This window comes from Thermobia domestica, chromosome 11 (genome assembly GCF_964235325.1).
Source record: "Thermobia domestica chromosome 11, izTheDome1.hap1.1, whole genome shotgun sequence".
In the NCBI taxonomy this organism is placed as follows: domain Eukaryota; kingdom Metazoa; phylum Arthropoda; class Insecta; order Zygentoma; family Lepismatidae; genus Thermobia; species Thermobia domestica.
In genome coordinates, this window is record NC_137464.1 from 94,102,400 (window position 1) to 94,125,386 (window position 22,987).

Below are 22,987 nucleotides of genomic sequence, written 5' to 3' on the forward strand. Positions count from 1 at the left end.
CTCGCAACGGTTTTATGTACATTAACCCACAATGTATTGCGATTCTATTCTGATTACCACTATTTTCAAATTGCCTTAAGAACGTTTGACATAATTCATCAGTTTCTTGATTTTTCTTGATATGATTTAAATCAATGTCAGCATATTGTGTTTTCGTTAGGAAATGCACATAATGGGTTTCGGGTTCAAGCAATACCTCAGGCGGGTACCTACTAAGTGTATCGGCGATAATGTTCTCGCGGCCTGGACAGTGCTGAAATGTTAAATCAAATTTCTGTAATTTAAGTAGGATCCTGGTGGTTCTTGGTTCAAGGTTCTTCTGAGTGAAAGCATGAGTAACTGCTGCATTGTCGGTATGAACATGCGTGATACGACCCATAATATGTTGTTCAAAGTGCTCACATAGGAACAGAACGGACAGTAGTTCCAACTGAGAGATCGACAGAGACAATTCGTAAGGCTTTACCCGTCGACTAGCATATCCGATGACATTAGGATCTTCTTGACCTGCTGGATATTGTGCAAGATAGCCAGCCAGATTTTCCATACACGCATCACTGTGTATGTGAAATGGCAAGGAGAAATCTGGCTGACTTAGAGCAGGCGGATTGCTAATAAGCTCTCTTAACTTATGGAAAGTTTCCAATGTTTCATCGTTCCATGTGAATTTTTGATCCTTTTTTAGTAGTTGATATAATTTAGCGGTAAGTCCAGAAAAGTTTGGTACGAACTTTCTCCTCCACCCTATGAGGCCTAGGAACTTTTGTAATGCCTTCTTTGATTTCGGAACCGGAAAACAACGAATGGGTTCGTTTAATTTAGGATCGACCCTTATCGTTTTGCCACTAATGATATGACCTAAAAATTTTATCTCCCGTGCGAAGAACTTACATTTTTGAAAATTTAAGGAAAAATTTGCCCTCTTGAAAATTTCAAAAGTTCTTTCTAAATGAGATAAGTGTTCTTCTTCCGTGACCGATTTTACCATAACATCATCAAGGTATAAAACTACAAAAGAACGAGTTGAGTCGTTGAAAAAATTAGTCATAACGGATTGAAAAACAGCAGGACTGCTCTTCAATCCCTGTGGCAAAACGGTAAGGCAATACTGCCTTCCTTTATACACAAAGCTAGTACATTGATATGATTCTTTGTGTAAACTGATCCCATAATAGGCACTAGACGCATCAAAAGATGAGAACCAAGTGGCTTGTGAAACACGATGTAATAAATCGTCTATTGGTTCAACCTGTGCTTGTGGAGAAATAATTTTTGAGTTGGTAGCCCTGAGGTCCAAAACGGGACGTACGCCCCCAGAGGCCTTTCTGACAACATGAATAGGATTTCTGTATGGGGACATCTGTTCTATAGCAATTCCTAACCGTAACCATTTATTTAATTCGGCCTCAAACTCGGGTTGCATTGCTTGTGGGACAGAATAGCAAGGTCCTACAACTGGTTCGTTATCTTTTAGTTGAATTTTGTATGGAGGCGCATTAACACGACGTGGGTACTCGGAGAAGAGAGATCTGTACTGTAATAATAGTTTACGGAGACCTGATCTAATTGGTGGTGGTAAGTCATCCCGAGTAGTAATGTAAGTGTCGATGTCTTGTGGAGAGACATTGCATTCGGCATTCAGGAATGGATCCAGCTGATCGTCCCTGTTAACCTCTCCTCCATTGAGAGGTGTCACTGCACAGGCAGCTTGACAGATAAACCTGGGGTCAAGCATGGGCTGATCCATCACTGGCCGCCCTGACTCACCGATTGCAATCTCTCTTTCCGGTATTCCCACTAACATTACATTTGGTTTATTAGTTGAAACAGTAACTGCATTCCCGAGACTATCTTTCATACGAATTTCTTTCTTTTCACGGTCGATGATACAATGGAACTTATCTAAGAATGGGCAACCCAAGATTAAATCCGTTCGCAAGTACTTAATAACAAAAATAGCTATTTCAAAAATATGGTCTTGAATATTAAGATTGAAATTTTGAACCCCTTGAACTGAAAAACTTTCCTTCCCAGCAAATGCACCCAGTGTAAGACCCGTGTACGGCCTTAATTTTGCAGAAGGGAAGCGCTGTTTCAATCTTCTCCACACCTCCCAGTCCATTAGGCAGAGCTCCGAACCACTATCAATGGTAGCAACAAGTTCAACGCCACCGATACTTCCTTTTAGGCTGGGAGATGCCGAGAAATAACGTTCTTCCCCCACCGCAAATGGCTCTTCATCGATTACGAATTTTATTATAAATTCTAAGGAATTCGGTGAGGGGTATTCTTGTATCTGAAACTCGGATTTACTATTATTAGGATATTGCATTTTGTAGTTAATGGGGTGTATGTACCCGCAGTTATCCTCCCCCATTTCATCAGGTAACTGCGGCGTTAGTTTGTCGACTTTACCGCCGTTTCGCGACTATCACTCCCATTTAATATTGTCCTAGGCTCACCGTTACCACGCACTTGCGAAGGGACTGAATTCTGGGGTCGATTTACATTATTGTTACTATTATTGTTATTATTATTCTGACTATTACCGTTCTCCCTTCTTCCGTACGCCCTGTTAAAATTCCTCCTGGTGTTATCGCCCCTACCCAGGTTCGATTCCATGTTGGTACGGTCATAGGGACGATAACTCCGGCGATTGTTGAACATGGGCCGATTCCTAAATAGTCGCCGGCCATTATTGTTGTTTTCTGAGCCATACCCACTAGGATAACGAGATCCAGCTTGGGTATAACTCAGGAAATCTGTCTGGCAACTTGCCGTTACTTTCGTCTTCGTCGGTTTTAGAATTTTTGCCTGTCGGGCGAAGTATCGTTTTGGTGGACCACCAACTTCCTTGCCGCACAAGGCAGCTAAACGTGAGGTGACTTCTCGCACCGTTTGGCACAAGTGGGACGCTATGGCCCGGGACTCATCGGGTGGAAGAGCGTTAACTATAATATCTACAAGTTCAGCCTGAGAGGGATGTTCAGCTATCTGATAATATAGTTCGATAATTTTCCAAGCATAGTCCAAGAGGGACCCATACTTGGAGCGATCATACCGGAGTGATTGTAAGTTTCTCTTTTGGAGCCGTTCGATGTGCTCATTACAATATTCTTCTTTGAAAAGAATCAAAAAATCACTAAACGTCCGGATTTGGTATTTAACCGAAGCAAACCATGCGCCCGAAGCGGCGATCAAACATTTTTCAACTATCTGTAGGCGTTCCCCATCAGTAAGTTTATACATGTCTAAATATTGCTGCAGTCTCCGCAGGAAAACTCGAGGTAACCCGTTAGTAATGTTCCCATCGAAAGTGGGAAAACGTTCAATATCCCGGAGGGAAACTTTAGAGCTCATACTATACGGGGCAGGAAAAGAATCCAGTGGAATCAACGCGTTATCCTGAGCAGTTGGGGTTGTCACCGGATTTGCCACCGACGGAGTGGTCACTGAACTGAACGCTCCCATATGACCAAGAGAGGTTTTGTAATTAGTGTTGACCATGTAAGGTTCAAACTTAGGACCCACCACGGTAGTAACCGACGGTCCGGCACATCTCCTTTCCCCTCCTGGCAGCACGCTGTACGATTGTACCATTCCAAAGGTAGAGTGAGCATTTACGCTAGTGACTGTTGTAGTCACAACACTCGACTGCATCGGTACATCGAAATTACTCAACCATGATTTCGAGGTTGGCTGATGCGGGGGGCAATACATTGCTGTGTCCCGTGCATCAGGCAACACTTGACTCTTACCCGGGAGGACATTACTTGTTTCTGGGAAAATTTTCCCTGGAGAATCGCCATCAGGAAAAGGATAGGAGATATCGGACTTGGCGATTTGCAATTTAGTAATATTCCCCTTAATACTGTCTACTTCGGTTTGAATTCGACTAATTCTTTGATCAACCGACTCTAGTTTGGTTTCTATTGATAGGTCGGATATTACAACATTCAATCTACTTATTTCAGCCTGCTGCTGTTCAACTTTTTGTTCGATGTCACCAACTCTTTTGTTTGTACTCTCAAACCTTATATCTATTTCGTTGAATTTCTCATTTGTTTCGTCTCTGAGCTGCTCGGTAGACTGTTGGGCCCGGTATCTAACCTGCTCTAGTTCCGTAGACGTTTGCTCTTTCAATTTGCTCATCGAAGAAGCAAAGTCTAAACAAATCTGGTCAAATTTATTGTTTAATACCTCGAATCGAGCGTCGGTCTCTCGTTTCGAGGTATCAAACTTTTCATTTATTTCACGTCTCATTTCTGCATTCTCACGCCTCAGATCTGCACTATTTTGATCTAACTTCTCGTTTATCTCATTTATCTCACGCCTCATATCTGCACCGTTCTGTTTCAATTCATCAAATTTGTTGTTCATCATTTGCATCATTTGGCGAATTAATGCAGACGTGTCAGACCCTCCAGATGACATTCCTTCCTTCAGGTTTGCCGTCTGATCCTGAGAATCATTGTGATCTCCATTCTTTTCCTCATCGTCGAGGTCAGATATCTCCGCTGGAGATATTTGGCCTCGGTCCTTTTCACAATCCTCACAGTATTTTATTATTTCGCCGGTTTGAACTTTTTCTGCATTTTCAGCAGTATCATCCAAATTGGTGCAAGCAAAGTGGATCCATTTTAGTCCACAACCGGTGCATCTTATTAATCTCCGCGGGGCGCGAGATCTTTTCTCTTTTTCATCTAACGTGCATTGAGTGCACGTGACTTCACATTCGTCCTGTGACAAAACAACTTTTTTATTTGTTGCCATAGCTTTGACACTTTACACTTCACAAAAGACAAGATATATATATCAAAAATACACATATACTATAAAATACTTATTCGCTATCCAGACAAGTATTATTCATAAACTAAAGGACTCCCATTCTCTTTCCTTCCTTGAAACCCTTCTAGCGTTTAGTTCTATTTTAGAAAAATTTTGACACTCCTTCTCTTTTTTCCCCCTTAGAAAAGGAAACAAAAATGACAAAGTAGCCAACGACTCTACTTGTTTCACTTGACTATAAAATTTCTCGTATTAATTTCAATGTTGTAATCAATTCAACATGCCTTCAACCTCACTCTTTGACATTCTTAAAAAAATTTCAAATCTATCGGTCGCCATTTAAATGGAGATCCGTTGCCATGGGAACAAACGTTGCCATGACAAACATTCTTGTCGCGGTTCACCAATTCAAACTAATTGGCATGATAACTGGTATTATTCAATAAACATTTTCAGATCCGTTACCACAGTAAACATGGTTACCATGGCAACAGTCCTGTCACGGTCGCCACTCTAAAACTGGAAAAAATGGGGCCGTTGCCACAGAAACCACCGTTTCCATAACAACGAATCCTGTCACCGCTCGTCAATCTAAAACTGATTGAAAAAAACAAAAAAAAAGAATCTGCAACAAAAGTGATGCACAGAATAAGTCGTGAGTGGGAACCCTTCACCCCTGGTGGGGATGTTCATGAAGCTATCAGCTTATGCCTAATTATATTGGAATATAATTTCCAATTCTTAATTTCGAAACATACTAGGTTCGATCGAAACGAGAAAACTTTTTATCGGACTTCTAAAGAAAATAAAATGAAATAAATAAATACATGACCGTGTTTATTACATATAGAATTCCCAGTCACGACCCCCCTTTCAGTTTTATTAAAAAAAGAAATTAGAAGAAGGAGAAGAAGATGAAGAAAAGAAAAAGAAGATAGAAGAGGAAAGATGTAAAGTAAGAAGGTGATAAAGGGGAAGCTGTTACTAGATATTTTGAGGAATATGGTAAAGGAAAGTGAATAATTATCTAATTGTGATCATTTCCAATAACTATTGGGTAAATGTCTGGTATCAGGGTGATCAAAGGTAGACACATGTTAACCCATACATCCCCGATGTAGATCCATTTGACCCCAACTACCGAATTATCCCAATCTAGCTCGGAGATAGATGAGAAGTTTAATTTTACCGTTTATTCAATATTTCCAGAAGTTTTAGACTAATATTCAATATTTGAAAAATGAACGACGAAGTTGATGGCATGTTAGAAACGACCACAGAAAAAAAAAAAAATCAGAGTATCACATATTTGCCGAAGATTTTTGACTTACACAGTTCTTTCATGATGATCATTCGTTCAGGCTACTTCAGTCCTTTTTACTTCCTTCATAGAGCCAACTTAAGTTAGTATTAACATTCAATGAGTTCAATTGATAACTACCAATAATTATAATAAGTCACACATATATGACAAGATAATTGGTGCACTTAATACTAAACCTACATTTCACTCACACACACATTCATACAGGACAATGTATACTTCGGGTTGTATTTGGTTGAATTAAACTAACCTAACTACATTGCTATAGACATTTATTACATTTCAATAGAAGAAGATTTAGTTTGACATAACAGAAAAAATTTAATACACGAAAAGAATGTTTCATAAACATGCACAAAAATTCGCTACTTTCAACAAGATCAAATAACACATTTCTCTTTATATATATATATATTAAAAGTTGGATTACATAAAAAAAAATTAAACCAAAGACAAGACAAGAAAGAAAAAAAAAATTCACGGGTCAATATATATTTAGAATTCAGTGCAATGAATACATATCATTGCAGGCAAAGAGAAAAATAATTGGTTAATCATTTAAAAAAAAACACTTTAGTAATATTTTATTGAGTCTTTGTCTCAATAGGAGACATATCGACAGTTTTATGAGTCTTTGTTCTCACTTCGATAATAGCTTCTTTTTCCAACTCTCTTTACGCACCGTGATTTGTGTCCATGAGAGTATTTACTTATTTTTTGTTTCAACTATAGACAAATAATTGCTTCATATCATATATATGTTTATATTCTTCATTTCGTCACTCAACGCACTTGATCTAAAATTTCAAAGTTTGGTAATATTAAAGAAAAATTATTAAATCCAGTCACAGATATTGGGAACATATTTCCATATTCCGGTATTCACATTAACTTATTAAACAGATTTCAGTTCGTTGAATTTAAGATCACTAATTTTTTCCTAGTATAGATCTTGTAGTCAAAAAATTCTAGATACTGAATAGTTTGGTTTCCGATCGTAGGGGAAGGATTTGTTTCATGGTTTACTGATGGAAAAAGTCGTTGGAGGGGCGCACTGTTTCGTAGGTTGCTAATTTCACTCGCAAAGTAAATTTGGGTAAGGATTAGGGTTATTCTTATTTATCTTACGACCCGCTACTTGTTTTATTCACATGCAGTATTTAACATTATATTCCACTTTAATAGTTACAGAAATTAATAACAACTCAACAAAAAGTAATTTATGACAATTTACGCGGTAATACTATATATCACAAAAAGTTGGTTAATACCGGGTGTCAAAAATCTATGGCAACCTAACAAGACCAGGGTAAATATCGAGCCCATTACATACATACTCGCATATATATATATGTATTCATATTAATCAATACAATAACTTTCACTTTAATATCTATCTTAATATTTCGTCGACGTTTAAATTCTACATAACCGTTCATATTCGACAAGTATTCATATTTTATAAATATTTATATTTTATTGGCTCAAAGACAAAAACAAAAACCCTGACTATCAAAAATTCACTTTTTTTTCCTTCATAAGGTTGCAACATTGTATTTCATATGAATAAACCCGATAATCAATAATCATTTTCAATTTACTAAAGATCCGCGTATATAAAAAAAAAATAGTTGGTGTTATTTAATAAGTTAACATAAGAGGTGGAAAATGCAACAAATAGAGCAGGCACGTAGCTTTTAAAACTATGTAAGTACATATATAGATGTATATACAAAAAAAAATCAATGTTATTCGAAACTAGTGGGCCCAAACTATTAATACATACACACTATATGACCAATCAATAGAAATAAAAACCAGAAATCAGTAATCAATTGATATAAGTTGTATGATCAATGAATAACAAAGGTTTCTAGGAATCTGAAAGCATAGTGTACCTTCCCGTCAGTTTCTCCCGTGGTGGAATGAATATCGCGAAAATGGTCCTGAGTTGTGCTGCAATACCTCCACGAATTACATCCCTCGATGTCTCAATTAGTACATACGATCGAAATAAGTGAAATGAATATTGTATGTTTTATGAGTTTCAGAAACCGGGGGGGGGGAGGTTGAAAAATTTAAAAAAAACTTGAAGAAATGAAGACAGAGAGAGAGATAGAGAAGAAGGAAGACGAAGAATAGGGGCGCCAAAGACTTAAGTGAGAAATAACTAACGCTACAAAGTTAGAAGTCGAATTTCGCTCTCAACAAAAATCCATAGCCAAAATATTCTTAACATGCCAAAAAAGGGTTCGGCTTACCAAATAAATAGCCGATAAAACTGTCTGCGAAGATGAGACAAGTCTGTGTCCACAATGGGATTTTCGGAAAGACAAAGGCTTTAGGGAAATCCCACCACTCACCGTATCCGGTCAACACCCTTGCAGACCCCGAAATCCTCCGGAAGGTTAGAGACGGCGTTAATTTAGGATTTCAAAAGAAAAAAAAAATCATCCGACCTCTTGGAAACTAGAAGATTCCAGGATAGTAATGAAATTAGAGTAATAGTTAAGATATCCCTAATTAGTGATTTGCCAAAATAAAAAAAAAAATTAAATAAACTGAATTTTGGATCGGTGATTTCAATAACCAAATTTCACCGATAGCTACCCTGCGCAGACACGCCACAGTCTGGGATGTCGTTAATTTCCCTCATCTAATTAAACTAAGAAAAGAAATGAAAATACTTAAAGGGACTAGGGGTCGACATCCGGGTACGCTATCCATGAATATTAATTTAGTAGCAGTTAATTTAATCGGATAGTCCGAACTGAGTTATATGAACACTGCACAATAAATAAATAAGGTAAGCAACAAAAAAAAATCTCGGAGAGGCAATGAATGCTAAAGGTACAAATGACCGAAACCTGTACTTTTCGATGATCACAGGATATAGCAGTTGGTTTTCTTAATTATCATTTCTGTCAACCTTTAGAAGTAATTCCCACATGATGCTACTCTATCTATTGAAAGGCTTAAGATCTGGGGCTGTTATTATGAGGTACATAAATGCAAAGTAACACACAATTCCCAACTATAATTTACTATCCAAGTAGCAAACTCGGTTGGATGAATGCACTGGTGTGGAAGTCAAAACGCGAGAGATTTTTTTTTTCTTCGTAAACATATTCATATTTTCACTATATAAAATTCACTAGGCCTATCCATTTAAATATAGGGGTCATCATCTCATTCGTATTATATATCATATTATTAACATATCATTACATTCATTCATTATCTACTAATTTTCACACGAAGTAATATTTTATAAACACCCTATTTCGTACATTTTACACGCAGGCCATACACATATTTACATTACGCAGTAATAAATATATATATATAACTATCACAATCTATCACGCTCAAACCACCACACGATCACATTCATCGAACCACGTACTCTTTATTTCGAAGCACCCAAATTGTATTTACCTTGCAGGTTTAAAAAAAAAATCATACATGTATTTACGGAAAGTTAAATTGTCAACGATTAATCTATTTCTGATTTGTTGATAAAACTGAAGCAACAATGGAATTTTCTACAGCCACGGGAAAAGAGAATTTAATATTACATTTTTAAACAAATAATAACAGCATATGGGCTTTACTTCTATTAAGAAAATAGGTGTTCTTTATTTCAACGGATTATTCATTAACTACTGGACCTAGCCAGCTGAAATTTTCAGTACAGTAAGATCTCATGCTATTTTATACGAAGGTATACTCATCCGAACCGAAAACCATGTCCACGGGAAGTAATTTGAGAATAAATGTCCAAAATCAAACAATCTAAATCACTAAGTCATGCGATGTCGTACTGTCAACAAACAATTGACTACCGAAAACTGACGCTATGGCGCTGTAGTGGAGGCATAATTTACCGTGTACTGAAATGTATACTTGTACTCATTAATCAGAAATTTAATATTTACTCCGGTTTATTTATGTTAGAAAAATGGTACTAAATTAAAGCATATTTATACACTGTCCAAATCGAAAATTCACACACTCACACAAAACTACTAACTACATACACCACTGTTAGTACTATACATAAAGACAACTAACTAAACTAAACATGCACCATTTAGTTACATGCATGTTGACAAAATAAATACTCCCTTCTGATATATACCGTCGGCTCTATTTAATTTAGAGGGGGCAAAATGAGAAAGGTAAACACTAGGTCCAATTGACCTGACCAATTGTTTACATAATGATTGCCAAAAATTGATGCCCTGGGGGCACCTTAACGAGGTTTGTGGAGGGACCCTTCCCCTGAAAGGGGAAAAGGCCCTAAAACGAACAATAACTAACCCATTCCCCCGCTAGAACTGGTTCAATTTGGAAAAGGGGATAGGAGCCCTTTTAAGCTAACTTAAGCTGCCATTATGATTATTCACTTTACAACCATCAAACCTACGTACATGCGATTACTGAATAAATAATAAAAAGTCACTTCTACTTAATACACGAACAACATGCACTAACAGGTCGTAATTTCCCTAATCCCTACTTGAGTTTGAGAAAAAAAAAAAAGTAAAGTCACTCTTTCACTGTTGTCTATTCTCGATAGGCAGCAAACATGGCTTCCTAGTAAACAGAACTGGAATTTGTTATTTCACTGAATTGCAGCTTCTTTACCAAAATTCGTGGATTTTCCGGGCTCCTATTCCGTTGTAAATCTTTAACTATTGTATTACATTATGTGTTACCTTAGTTGTCCTTTGAAATTGGAATTCTTCCCGAAAAATATATAGCACAAAATTCACAGGCTGCTCCTGCTAGGGTGTCTTCGATTGTTCTGATAATATTGCGCCGAAAAAGCCAGAGGTAGGAGAATTCCTCCAATAGGAACGAAAACTTTAGCCGCGGAAATTACAAAGCAAATAGAAATTTGGCAAATCCAGATATAACCGGATCTGAAAGTGACTATGGACTAGTGAGAGGGGGTGAGGGAAAGATTAGGTACCTGGCCAAAATCTACATTGGTCTGAAATTAAGGAAATTTATATCCAATAACGGAACTATGTTTCGGTATGACGTCAGAATGGTAAACCTTGTAACTATTCAAATTATATATCCGGAAATGGGATTTACACTTAATCAAAATATAAATAAATATATTATACAGTGGGAATATGGTTACTAATGAAACCTTTGGGTTCATTATATTTAATTCGAAGTAAAGAGAGTAAATAAATTATGTAACTAAACCGAAATTGAATTAAAAAAAATTACTAGGTACAGGGTGCGTAAAAAAAATTGCCATTACTTTCAACTGTAATGGTACATTACAACTTGCAGCGAAAGTGTACAATAGTAAGTTTTTTCGTTTGTTCAAATGGGAATGTGGAAACCTAGCAATTTGGATCCTAGATTGAAGGTAGATAATTAATGTTACCCACAAGACGAAACGAGACAGAATTTTCGTGTTTTCGAGACGAGAAAACCCTTAAACCACACCGTTTCGAGACAAAATAGTCTCAAATCTAGTTTTATGTGCGGCACTAACGATAATTGGGATTTGGAAAACGACATTACCAAAAATGTATGATTATGAATTCATTACACAATCATTTACTGGCAGATATCAACCATTTGTCTGATATAAGAATTTTTGACATCTATAATCAAAATCCCAGATCCAGATACAAATGATCAAGACTCATCTAGGTTGGACGCGTCAATTATGGCACATAGACATGTATGCATATCCTCTGTAAAGTTACATAAGAAATAGTGTGAGCTTAACTAAAACAGAAGAGGTCTTGATTGATTGATTGATAAACGTCTAACCCAAACTGCTTAAACTAGAAAGTTGAACAGTAGACCTATAGAATTTGTGAAGTAAGCTACAACAAGGAAGAATTTTATATATAAAAATATAAATAGATCAAAAGATATAAATCAATTTAAATCAATAGACTTAAAAGCAATAAATAATACCATTGCATTATGTATTTTTCGAGAGCTTACTATCAATGGACAATTTTCGTCCCTTTCTCCCTTACCTTTATTGGTTTTCTGAAACGTACAGCAGTAAAAGATGTTTTAAGTTATCAAAAACAACATAGAAATAACGTAGTTTCAGCGTAACGTATAGCCTATAGCCTAATTGTAGTAGCCTAATAACGTATAGCCTAATTGTAGTTATAATTTATTTATATCTATGAGAAACGCTGGTAATAAAAAAAAAAAAAAAAAAAAAAAAAAAAACAGGCAGATGGCCAATATAGAGAGGTGGCGAAGTTAACAGAGCGGGTTTTACTGTATTATTGCAAGCGAACGTCTACCATTTGACTATTTCTATATCTGTCTGTCTTACGATAACTCATAAAATTTATCTGATTCTAATTCACCTTGGTATGTGGTATTTCTTATCTTCTGGAAGTAATTCTGTTGTTTCGAGTTGATATTCTACAAGTACGAGGTAAAAACGGTTAAGTAAATCACATCTATCAAGTTTCTACAGACACATAACGCAATAATAAATTAATTTTCTGGTTTACCCATAACTTTGGTTAACACTCTCGCTTCTGGGCTTATGTAGGAATTTCTAGCTCCCAGTTAGTTTAGTGCATTTTAAAAGGATGCGTTAAAAAAAAAAAAAAAAGGCAGTCATGTGAAATACGTACACAGCAAGTAAATATTTAAATATTCCACTTTACACAACTATTGACAGTTAAATATTCTATTTTACAAGAAGTATACAACGTTTATTGGTATTGTTGGGTAAAATTGCTACAATATTATCGAACTATAGTACTCGCGCCGAGTCGTGAAGCTTGACCTAGATCTACTGATTTCACCACTCAATAGAACGCGAGGGTGTGTTCCAGTCGTCTACCCCCACCCATCAAATTTTGTCAGTGTCGTCTCTCGCGCTACACGGAAAACATCTCCCGGGAGTACAGTGTTGTCGGATTGGCGTCAAGTTCCGTTTTAATTCTTTTTTCTAAAGTTATATTTTCGTTGTTACTATTTGTGCTATTGCTACCATTTTAGAATAGTTGTTACAGTAGTTATTGTTGTGCAGTGTTATTATTGGTAATTTTTAAATAACTTTTTTATATACTCGTTTACTATGTCTTCAAAGTTTGGCAACATTGTTGGTGAATTTCAGCTGTTTGACGTTTCCCCAAGTGTGCGCTCGGGAAGCGGCTCCACGAATTGTACCGAAGTTTCCGATGTGTTAGAGCTCAAGCAAAATATTTCTATGATTGGTTTAGAGCCCAAGCTTCACGACTCGGCGCGAGTACTATAGACTCGAATTTCATCTGCTTGCATAAATAAGATATCTTGAGTTCCACTCGGGCACAATATCGAAAGTATTAAGACTACTTAAGTTTTGATGCGATATAGTGTGTTTTCTCTAAGTCTTAACAATCAAAGGCCATTGTTTGAAATTGAAATCGATCACCGACCGTTTTCATCTTGATCAGTAATTCCTCTATTGGTTAGAAACAGCGTTTCATTCTTTCCTGTCCTGGAGCCAGAGATGGAGTGGGTCAGTGGGTCAAGCGGGTCAAGTTTTCTGAGTGGGTCAGTAGGTCGTGGGTCAACAGCATGTGACCCACTGTGACCAACCATCCACCGTGACCCACTGCGACCTACCATGACCCACTGTGACCCACCACTCACCGAGACCCACTGCGACTCACCGACTCAGTATGATCTACTGACTCACTCTGCTCACTGCATTGTAGAGAGTATCTTCTGAAGACTGGTAAATTTGACTTCGTTTTACTTTCAAGACCTTCATTTCCCTTCCTTTTCCATTTGTTTCTGTCTACTTACCTGAGGTGAGTATATCTAACCAAGTGAAAAATGAACTTCAGGCACTTTTGGATATTGATATTTTTAATTGTAATAATAGCAATAGGACTTATACTAGTACTTGGCTTTCGAGACCTGTGAGTTTTTAGAGGAGCTAACTACGGGAAAAAATACATTTTAGGATCACTGTAATATATAAATTATTATATAAAAAAATGAATGTAACTATGTGTGCCTGAGCACGGTCAAATTGCAAAGTCAAATGAAATTACGTTTGATATACAGTTAGGCCTTAATCCAAACTGGGATGTTATATTGCTTTCAATATAATGCATAATATCCTAAGGAGGTAGCGAGGATCCGAATTTTTGAGAAAAAAATTGAGTATCTCGCAAACCGTTAAACTTACGGAGCTGAAATTCAGTGTATTAACTCTTTATTGAAAATAAACAGAATGTGTCCTAACATTTTTTTAAAATTCTCCTTTATGTGGCGGGGGGGGGACTTTCTATATATGGAAAATTGGTACAGTAGTGAGTTGGTTTGTAAAAATGATCGAAAACGATCGATGTTATTTAAGAAAAAAATCAAACAAAAAATACAGTGCTTGGCTTCATATATCCATTGCTTTCTACTATAACAATTGCTGAAGCTTATGTTTATTATATGGAGCGTTTACACCACAGAGCAATCAACCCATAAAGTTGTGAGAAAAATAGGCATAAAATTTGTACCGTAAGCTTAATTACACGGAAATTTTAAGTTTGGATTGTACGCATAATTATATGAAAAGTTTTACACCCCCCCCCCTTTACGTTGGTCTACTTACCTTGATTTGGAACTTTCAAATTTCATCCTTTTTTCCACTGAAAAGTATCGATAATTCAACATTATGATAATTTAATTGAAACTCATCGTAATTTGGCACATGACAAACATCAGTGTGGTAATTGAAGGGGAAGAAGGAGAGAAATTCCCATTCACCTCTGAACACTTTTCAGGAACCTTGTTCACTTTCGCTTTCTAGACGAGGTAGGGAACTTGGTAATGGCATCAAACCTTCATGTGTAATTACAAAAATTAAATTTATAAACAAATAAGAAATCATCAGTTTATCAGGCTTTAATTGATAATTTATTCACAAGATTCCCTATCGAAGGCGTGGTAGATGAAGTTTCTGTTCTCCATGAATCGACATTGCCAACTGACATGGCCGATATGGAAAAGATGTTGTATGGTGATAGATATACTTCTTGCTGAGTATTTCAAAACTTACCAAGAAAAATCGTTATCAGACTTAAGTCTAACAAGCAGATTGTCGATGAGGAGTTGCAGAAATCGGGTAGAAGTATTATAAATTTCCACGACAGAGTGCGAACGGGGATTTCCCCTTATGAATTTACAGATGACTGATATTAGAAATAGACTAAGTGCTCAAACATTGTCTAACTTGTTGTTCATCAATGGCCCACCGCTAGACAAGCTCGAAATAGACGAGCTAGTTATTTCTTGTCTGAAGGATGGACATCATTCCGCTGCCGATGATTTACCACGAAAAAGTTACCAACAGGAAATAAACCCGATTTCAGATTTGTTTTAAGGTGGAAAATTACGAATTGTGGAAAATGTATACTTGTATTACTAATGGCTTATTTGTGTTATTCAACTTTGTACCTAATTTTTAGTAAGTCTCTTCTTTGCTTTAGGTAAACTACTTTGAATAAATATTCATAATAATTGAAATTATGCATATTTGTAACTTAAATTTAACGTGGTGTTTTAGTGATTACACAAATTACAATTATGAGCATACTTTATGGAGATGCTCTCACATAGGGTACCCGATCACCTTTATACACTATGAAAAACTGATTTTTCAAGTCTTTCGTGAGAAAAATACTGTGAATTCAGAAACCATAACCATTTCCATATTGTACAGGGGAATATTCCTGCGAATAGAAGTTTCTTTTGGAATGCGTTGAGAAATTAACACTTGCAAGAATACTCTCATAGTACAAGTATATTTTAGGCACACACTAATTTCCCCCCACCTCAAACTGTTTCAATTTCCTCACTGACAAACACTTTTCCATTTTATATCGTAAAGGTTAGATCCACCGTTATTGTAACAGAGTAGTGCTTGACTAGAAAATCAAACTCCGATTAGTGACAATGTCAGTCTTGTTTTATTACAAGTGTAAACAATTTAGTCAGTTCAGAAGAGGCCTTGGATCGTGTTCAGAGTTGATGACGATGGATTTTGGTGAGTCAGAGTAGGTCACAGTGGATGAGTGGTTCATGGTGGGTGGTGGGTTAAGTTTTCATTGACCCACGCCAACTCTGCCTGGAGCCATACTTTCGATTTCGTTGTAACAATTAAATATGTATTTCGGCTTTTATATATATATAAAATTTGATCTAGAAGGGAAGAGGAGTGGTGGGAAGAGAAAGGGGTGGGAGTTGTAACTATTATGCTAATATATCCATATCTTGGACTCCTTTAAATTTAGAGACTTGAAATTTGTTATTTAAACTTTTCATTAACGTTAATTAAAGATGCATTTTAGCATCTTTTTTATATACCGTATATTTGACCTAAAAGGGAAGAAAATATTGATTAATGTTAACGTTTAATGGGACGTCAACAATGAGACTATCCGTGTCATGAAAAGGCCAATGACCAATATAAACTGCACGTTAAACATTAATAAAAATCTACTAAAATAATATAAATAAAATGTCAAATCTACAAATTAAGAGAGTAAACAAAAAAATAAATAAATAAGAGAGTAATTACATACGTCAATGTGACCATAGCGCCAAATGGATCTGATTACCCAACACAAATCAGTTGAATGAAAGGGACTAGATAGTTTGTGTCAGTCAGATATCTATTAAGATGCATTGTGATGCTGTTATTCACAACAACATGATCTGGATACATAATTGGATTGTGGCGCGGGGGAGAACCTTTGGGAAACTGAAAAATGGGCGAAGTGTGACTCGTGTCACCCAGGAGTTTCGTATTGCTACAACATTGTTTCATGTGCATGAGGAGCGTTCTGAACCATAATCAATGTTGTGCGAAGGAACGGTGGTGGTAGACTATGGCCAACTACAGCAACGGACAACCATCACATTGTAAACTAGGCTAGAAGTGACCGATATCAATCAGCAGGTGCAATTGCAAACAAATTTTTAGAGATCTGTAAGGCGCCCAATATCACGCTGTCGATTACATAGGACAGTCTCTCTGCTTGACGGGACTTACGCTGTATTCCGTTGACATCCGTACATTGGCGGCACCGTTTGCAGTGGCGCCGAAATCATCAGGTCCGCATCGAGGAGAAGTGAGGTCGCGTTCTTTTCTCCAATGAGAACAGATTCAGTTTGAGTAATAATCTGGACGTACACTCATCTGGCAGATGAGAACACGCAATCAGCCCAGGAGCATTGTCGAACATGATTGTTTTGGTGGTCTAGGTGTTCTTGTGTGGGATGACGTAATATTGCATGGGCATATCGATCTCCAAACTCTAGGCAGAGGCACTCACCGGTCACTGTTGTGGCATTTATTGTGGCACTATTTTTCAGAGATGCAGTCAGCCCTAACTTTTTGTTTATGGATGTTAATGCGGCCGAATCGAACAACTCAGGTGGTGGAACTCTCCGAACGAGAGAATATTGGCCAACAGGAGGGTAGACTGGCTTGCCTGTTGGTTTGACTTGAATCCCATCGAGCATGTGGGGAGACATTTTGTAGCACGTCCAGATACACCAATGACCATCCACAACAACTCATAACTAACTTTATGAACAACATGGGAGCATGTTTGATAGGGATGCGCACGAGTCGAGTCGAGACAGAATTTTCCTGAGAAAATTCGAGTCGAGACACAGCTCTTCCAATAGGAAAATATACGTTTTTCGAGTCGAGACATCACTTTTACAGCACATTTTCGAGACGAGACAGCCTCAAATCTTGTCTCATGCGCATCCCTAATGTTTGAAAGCATACATTGCTTACTGCCTGTAGTGATCATACACTTTTATGGACAATTTCACTTCTTTTGTAATGTCAGGGAGCATCATGTGTTGCAGTGCTTTCAGTGCAAGTTATTGTTTCTGTACAAAAGTACAATTTCTGTTGTTTTCTGTATCATAGTGTAGGACTATGGACAAATAGATAGGCGGGTTTTTAAGTTTCCTAACTATTAAGCGATAAGTTATAGAGTTAAACATTAATCCTGGCATTCGCTACTGAGTCATCATTTTATTTCAAATATTATGTTAAAAATACACGAAAATTCAGTAGTTCAACTTCTAGAACTTTACTCTTGTGTACTTTGGTGTCGTTTGTGAAGCACATACGCAGGAATTTATTTCGGGAGGAATCCAAAGCTTTGGGGGGGGGAGGTCCAAATTCAGTAGGAGGATAAATTATAGAAATATTTGTAGAAACACTCCTAACATTAGACTAAATTTACAGAAAAGGAGGAATTTGGGAAGAGGTCCGGGATCCCCAGGACTCATCCCCTGTATATGTCCTTGAAGTTTGTAATTGAATCTTACCTTGTAAATCACCAACACCATCACCATTATCATCCATGAAAGAGCGTGGATAAACTTGATAAATAGTACCATATTTCCACCAATGAGATTTCTCTGGCTTTAGTTTCTTTGTTGGAGACGAATTTTCTTCATCTTGTAAGTTTCTCTTCGGTGCTGCTTCCATCTGGAAAGATTAGAAAAGACTTCATCTTGTGTAATGTATAGGTAGAGATCTATATTTTGTCGGTGAAGAGGGCGAAGTAACGTAAATCAAAAAATCGTGATTTAGAGTTATGACAACCTATCATCCTCATTTAAACTGCTTTACCAATCATAAACATTTCATAACTCAATTCCTTACATTAACGGAGATATGAAATTAATGAAAATAGGATATCTTGAAATTAAGTTACTACGCTGAAAAAAATCTTCGAAAAGGCGTAACTAAGACACAGACGGCTATTCGGCCCTTTATTAATAGCTCTGTAACGCTTATTTTTGAATGATCAAACCTCCGTAAATTATTTTCAATGAAAAAGAGAGAAGAAAAGCAGACAATTAATGTTTTTAACCACACCTATTGGAAAAGAACAAAGACATTTACGAAGAATTGACTGGATAGTCATCAAGGAACAACCAGATAAAATTTACTTCAAAAGTAGTCATGTAGACGAATATATTAGAAGTATAACAATACAAAGGAAAGTGGCATTAACCAAGAATTCCATGTATCTCAACTCACTATTCCCGAGGATCTCACCACAAAAATATTTAGACTTGAGTTTATGTCAAGGAGATATTCCTATACCTATTGTCAGGGACCCTGACCTCGTGATCTTTTTACAGAAACTTTCCAAATTAAAGGATTGAAAAGTGAACCTTTACAGAACATTTTAATATACAGTAATAGCAAAATATAACTCTGTATTCTTAAGAACCTATCACATGCTATTAATTAAAGTTAGTTCATGATGGTTATCTTATTCTATACCATTTACTATTACATTTGAGTAATAATATGCTTAAAATACGTTTCATTATTTTTCTTATTAATTATCTGAACAGAATATGAGTGTAATAGAATATGACTTTACTGTCCCATAAAATAGTGAAACCATATTATCTTTTATATTGTTAACAACTGCAACATGCAGGACTATTTTCAGTTTTATATACATATATATGAGGGCGAGTCAAAAAATATCTATACTTTTGTCATAACTTTTCTTATATTGCGCACTTTGCCTTCTGTTCTCGCATATTTTATTGTTATACTGTTGTGGTAATGCTGTGAAAGTGTGATCTTAATTCCTCCATTTTTCTTCCTTCTGTTGCAGATATATCATGGCTGCTTCATTAGAAGTTTGCACCAAAGAGGAACAACGAGCAGTGATCCGATATCTCTTATCGGAGGGTGTCAAAGGGTCAGACATTCATCGCAGACTATTATCGCAATATGGGAGAAGTGCACTATCACGTAAAACTGTGTTTTTGTAGCTCGAGAAGTTTAAGAGTGCTCGAACAAGTGTAACGCATGAAGAGGGAGCAGGACGGCCATCAACTTCCACTACAGATGACAACATTCACGAATCTCGAGAGATGGTTCTGGCGAATCACTATCGATGAGGTAGCAGCTGCTTTGAACATCAGCCCATCAAATCATCCACGACGAGCTCGGTTTTCATAAAGTTTGTGCACAGTGGGTACCAAGAAAGCTTACTGCAGAACACAAGCTCATTCGCGTTAAGGTCTGTCTGTCTGTCAAGCTGAAGTTTGAGTTATTGGAATACCCTCCCTACAACCCAGACCTAGCTCCATCTGACTTTCACTTGTTTGTTGTACTCAAGGATGCCTTGCGGGGTCGCCGATTTGCCTTAGATTTAGACGTGCAAAATGCGATGCAAAAGTGGCTTCATGATCAACCGAAAACCTTTTATTTGGAAGGAATACGTATGCTCGTTGACCGTTGGGCCAAGTGCATTGATAAGGAGGGAGATTACGTAGAAAAATAATGTACATAGTATAACCCTAGTTTCATGTAAATAAACTGTAGAATGAAAAGTGTAGACAATTTTTGACTTGCCCTAGAATATATATATATATATATATATATATATATATATATATATATATTTGGTCTAGGAATTAATTCGTGCGGTTTTACAAAAGATGGCGTAACTAGCTTATTGTCCCATAGTTTCGTTGATCCAAACATGCGTTGAAAACTACTGTCATTGAGCATCTTGTTTAGTATATGTCAGTTGCTTGAAGCGGAAACAACAACATTTTTTCTTCAACTGAAAATGGCGCATTTTGTGCCTGATAAAGTGTTTTTGCGGGGAGTTATTCTTCATTGCTTTAACATGAAGAAAAGTGCTACCGCAAGTCATCATATTTTAGTGGAAGTATTTGGTGACCATGCTCTAGCTGAGCGAACGTGTCAGAAGTGGTTTGCACGGTTTAAAGGTGGTGATTTCAGCTTGGAAGACCAAAAGCAATTTGGACAGCCAAAAGAATTTGAAGATGAAGAATTGAGAGCATTGCTTGATCAGGATTCGTGTCAAACGCAGGACGAACTTGCAGAAGCATTTGGAGTTGAGCAAACAACAGTTTCCAAACGTCTCAAAGCCATAGGAATGATTTAAAAGATGTCTTATTGGGTTTCACCTGAATTGAAAAGAAAGACGTTGAAAGAAGAAAAACCGTTTGCGAATTGCTGCTTCAAAGACAGAAAAGGAAGGGATTTTTGCATCGAATTGTAACTGGTGATGAGAAGTGGATTCATTACGAGAATCCTAAACGAAAAAAGGCCTGGGTGAAGCAAGGTGAACCAGGTCCTTCACAACCGAAACGAGATATTCATTGTGCAAAGGTTATGCTGTATATATGGTGGGATTTGAAACGTGTGGTGTACTATGAACTTCTGAAACTTGGTGAAACTATTAATGGACACCGCTATCGACAACAATTAATGCGTTTGAAGCAAGCTCTGGCCTGAAAACGACCAGAATGGAATAACAGGCATAATAAACTTATTTATCAAGATGATAACGCTCGACCACATGTCGCAAAACCGGTCAAAACCTATTTGGAAAATGTCGGATGGAAAGTGTTACTCCACCCGCAATATTCACCAGACACTGCTCCGTCTGACTACTACTTGATCGATTGCATGAATAACGATTTGATTGGACAGCGGTTCACTTCTTCAGAAAATATCGAAAAATGGATCTTTGATTAGATTGCGTCAAAAGATGAGGAATTCTTTCGACACGGAATCCGTAAATTGCCTGAAAGATGGGAGAAAGTAGTGACTAGCGATGGACAATATTTTTGTTAACGTATTCATTTACTTTGTTTTTGAAATAAAGCTTCAATTTTTATTTAAAACCGCACGAATTAATTCCTAGACCAATATATATATATATATATATATATATATATATATATATATATATATATATATATATATATATATATATATATATATATATATATATATATATATATATATATATGTGTGTGTGTGTGTGTGTGTGTGTGTGTGTGGTATTCTGTGATACTCTTATTTTAATGAAAAGTATTTTCTGTGATACTCTTATTTTTCAACACCGATTTATAAATAACATTAAATATTCTCATTGAATCAAAGATACGAGTATAATAATAAAACACTCCTTATTAGAGAAATAAAAGTGCGAAAATAAAACCTTTCTACTTCTTGTAAAGGCTAAATAATAATAATAATAATAATAATAATAATAATAATAATAATAATAATAATAATAATAATAATAATAATAATAATAATAATAATTTTGGTCCTTTCAAAATGAAATGAAATGAAATCTTTAAGTTTTACGTCCCACGGTTATGCCGGTTAGGCTAAAGGAGACGGTGATAGTGAGAGATGAGTGAAACGATGGAATGAAGAAAGTGGGAGGAAACGAAACAGTAAATATCAGTAAGTGATGGATATTAACATTTTGCGGTCAAAATCACAAACACATTGGAGTGTCGTGAGTGCATCCTTGAAAGCTTAACACTATTGTACGTATATCTTATCTTTAATTTTACAGTGGTGTAAGTTGATCCTTTTCTTTAGGAAGAAAGGGCAAATGGGAGTAATTATTCACACACGTTTCTTCCCGTCAAAAGTGTAACGTAGTCGACACTTAATAGCCTCCAAAAATATTAAGATTAAAAAAATCTTTCTACAAAACTTCTAAACAATGTATCAAAACTTTAGCTAGGTATAACGTTGTTAAACGACGAATTTAAAATCACTCACCTGTAAAATTACAAAAATCAATATGGCGCCTCTTCGCTAATTCGCCAACAATTTATTTGTTTAGTTGTACAGTCCATATTACTAATATGCCCCTAACTTAGGTTATTATTAGAGTTCGTGAATTGCGGACTTCACCGTGTGATTTCTTTATAAATGACTAAATAATGAAACAAATGGATTCGAAGTTCTATGGCAGTAGCGACAGTCGGTGGAATGGATATTTCCGCATTTGTTTCTAGAAACAA

General features: G+C 36.5%; 1 protein-coding gene across 1 annotated transcript in view; it reads right to left on the reverse strand.

Moving 5' to 3' along the window:
• LOC145664294 (maltase 2-like) overlaps positions 1-22,987 on the reverse strand; it is a 164,668-nt gene that overhangs the window by 129,428 nt on the left and 12,253 nt on the right. Inside the window, exon 2 of the mRNA XM_081730833.1 lies at positions 18,473-18,635. Within this exon, the coding sequence (XP_081586959.1) occupies positions 18,473-18,635 (163 nt within the window). The remainder of the gene's footprint in view (positions 1-18,472; positions 18,636-22,987) is intronic.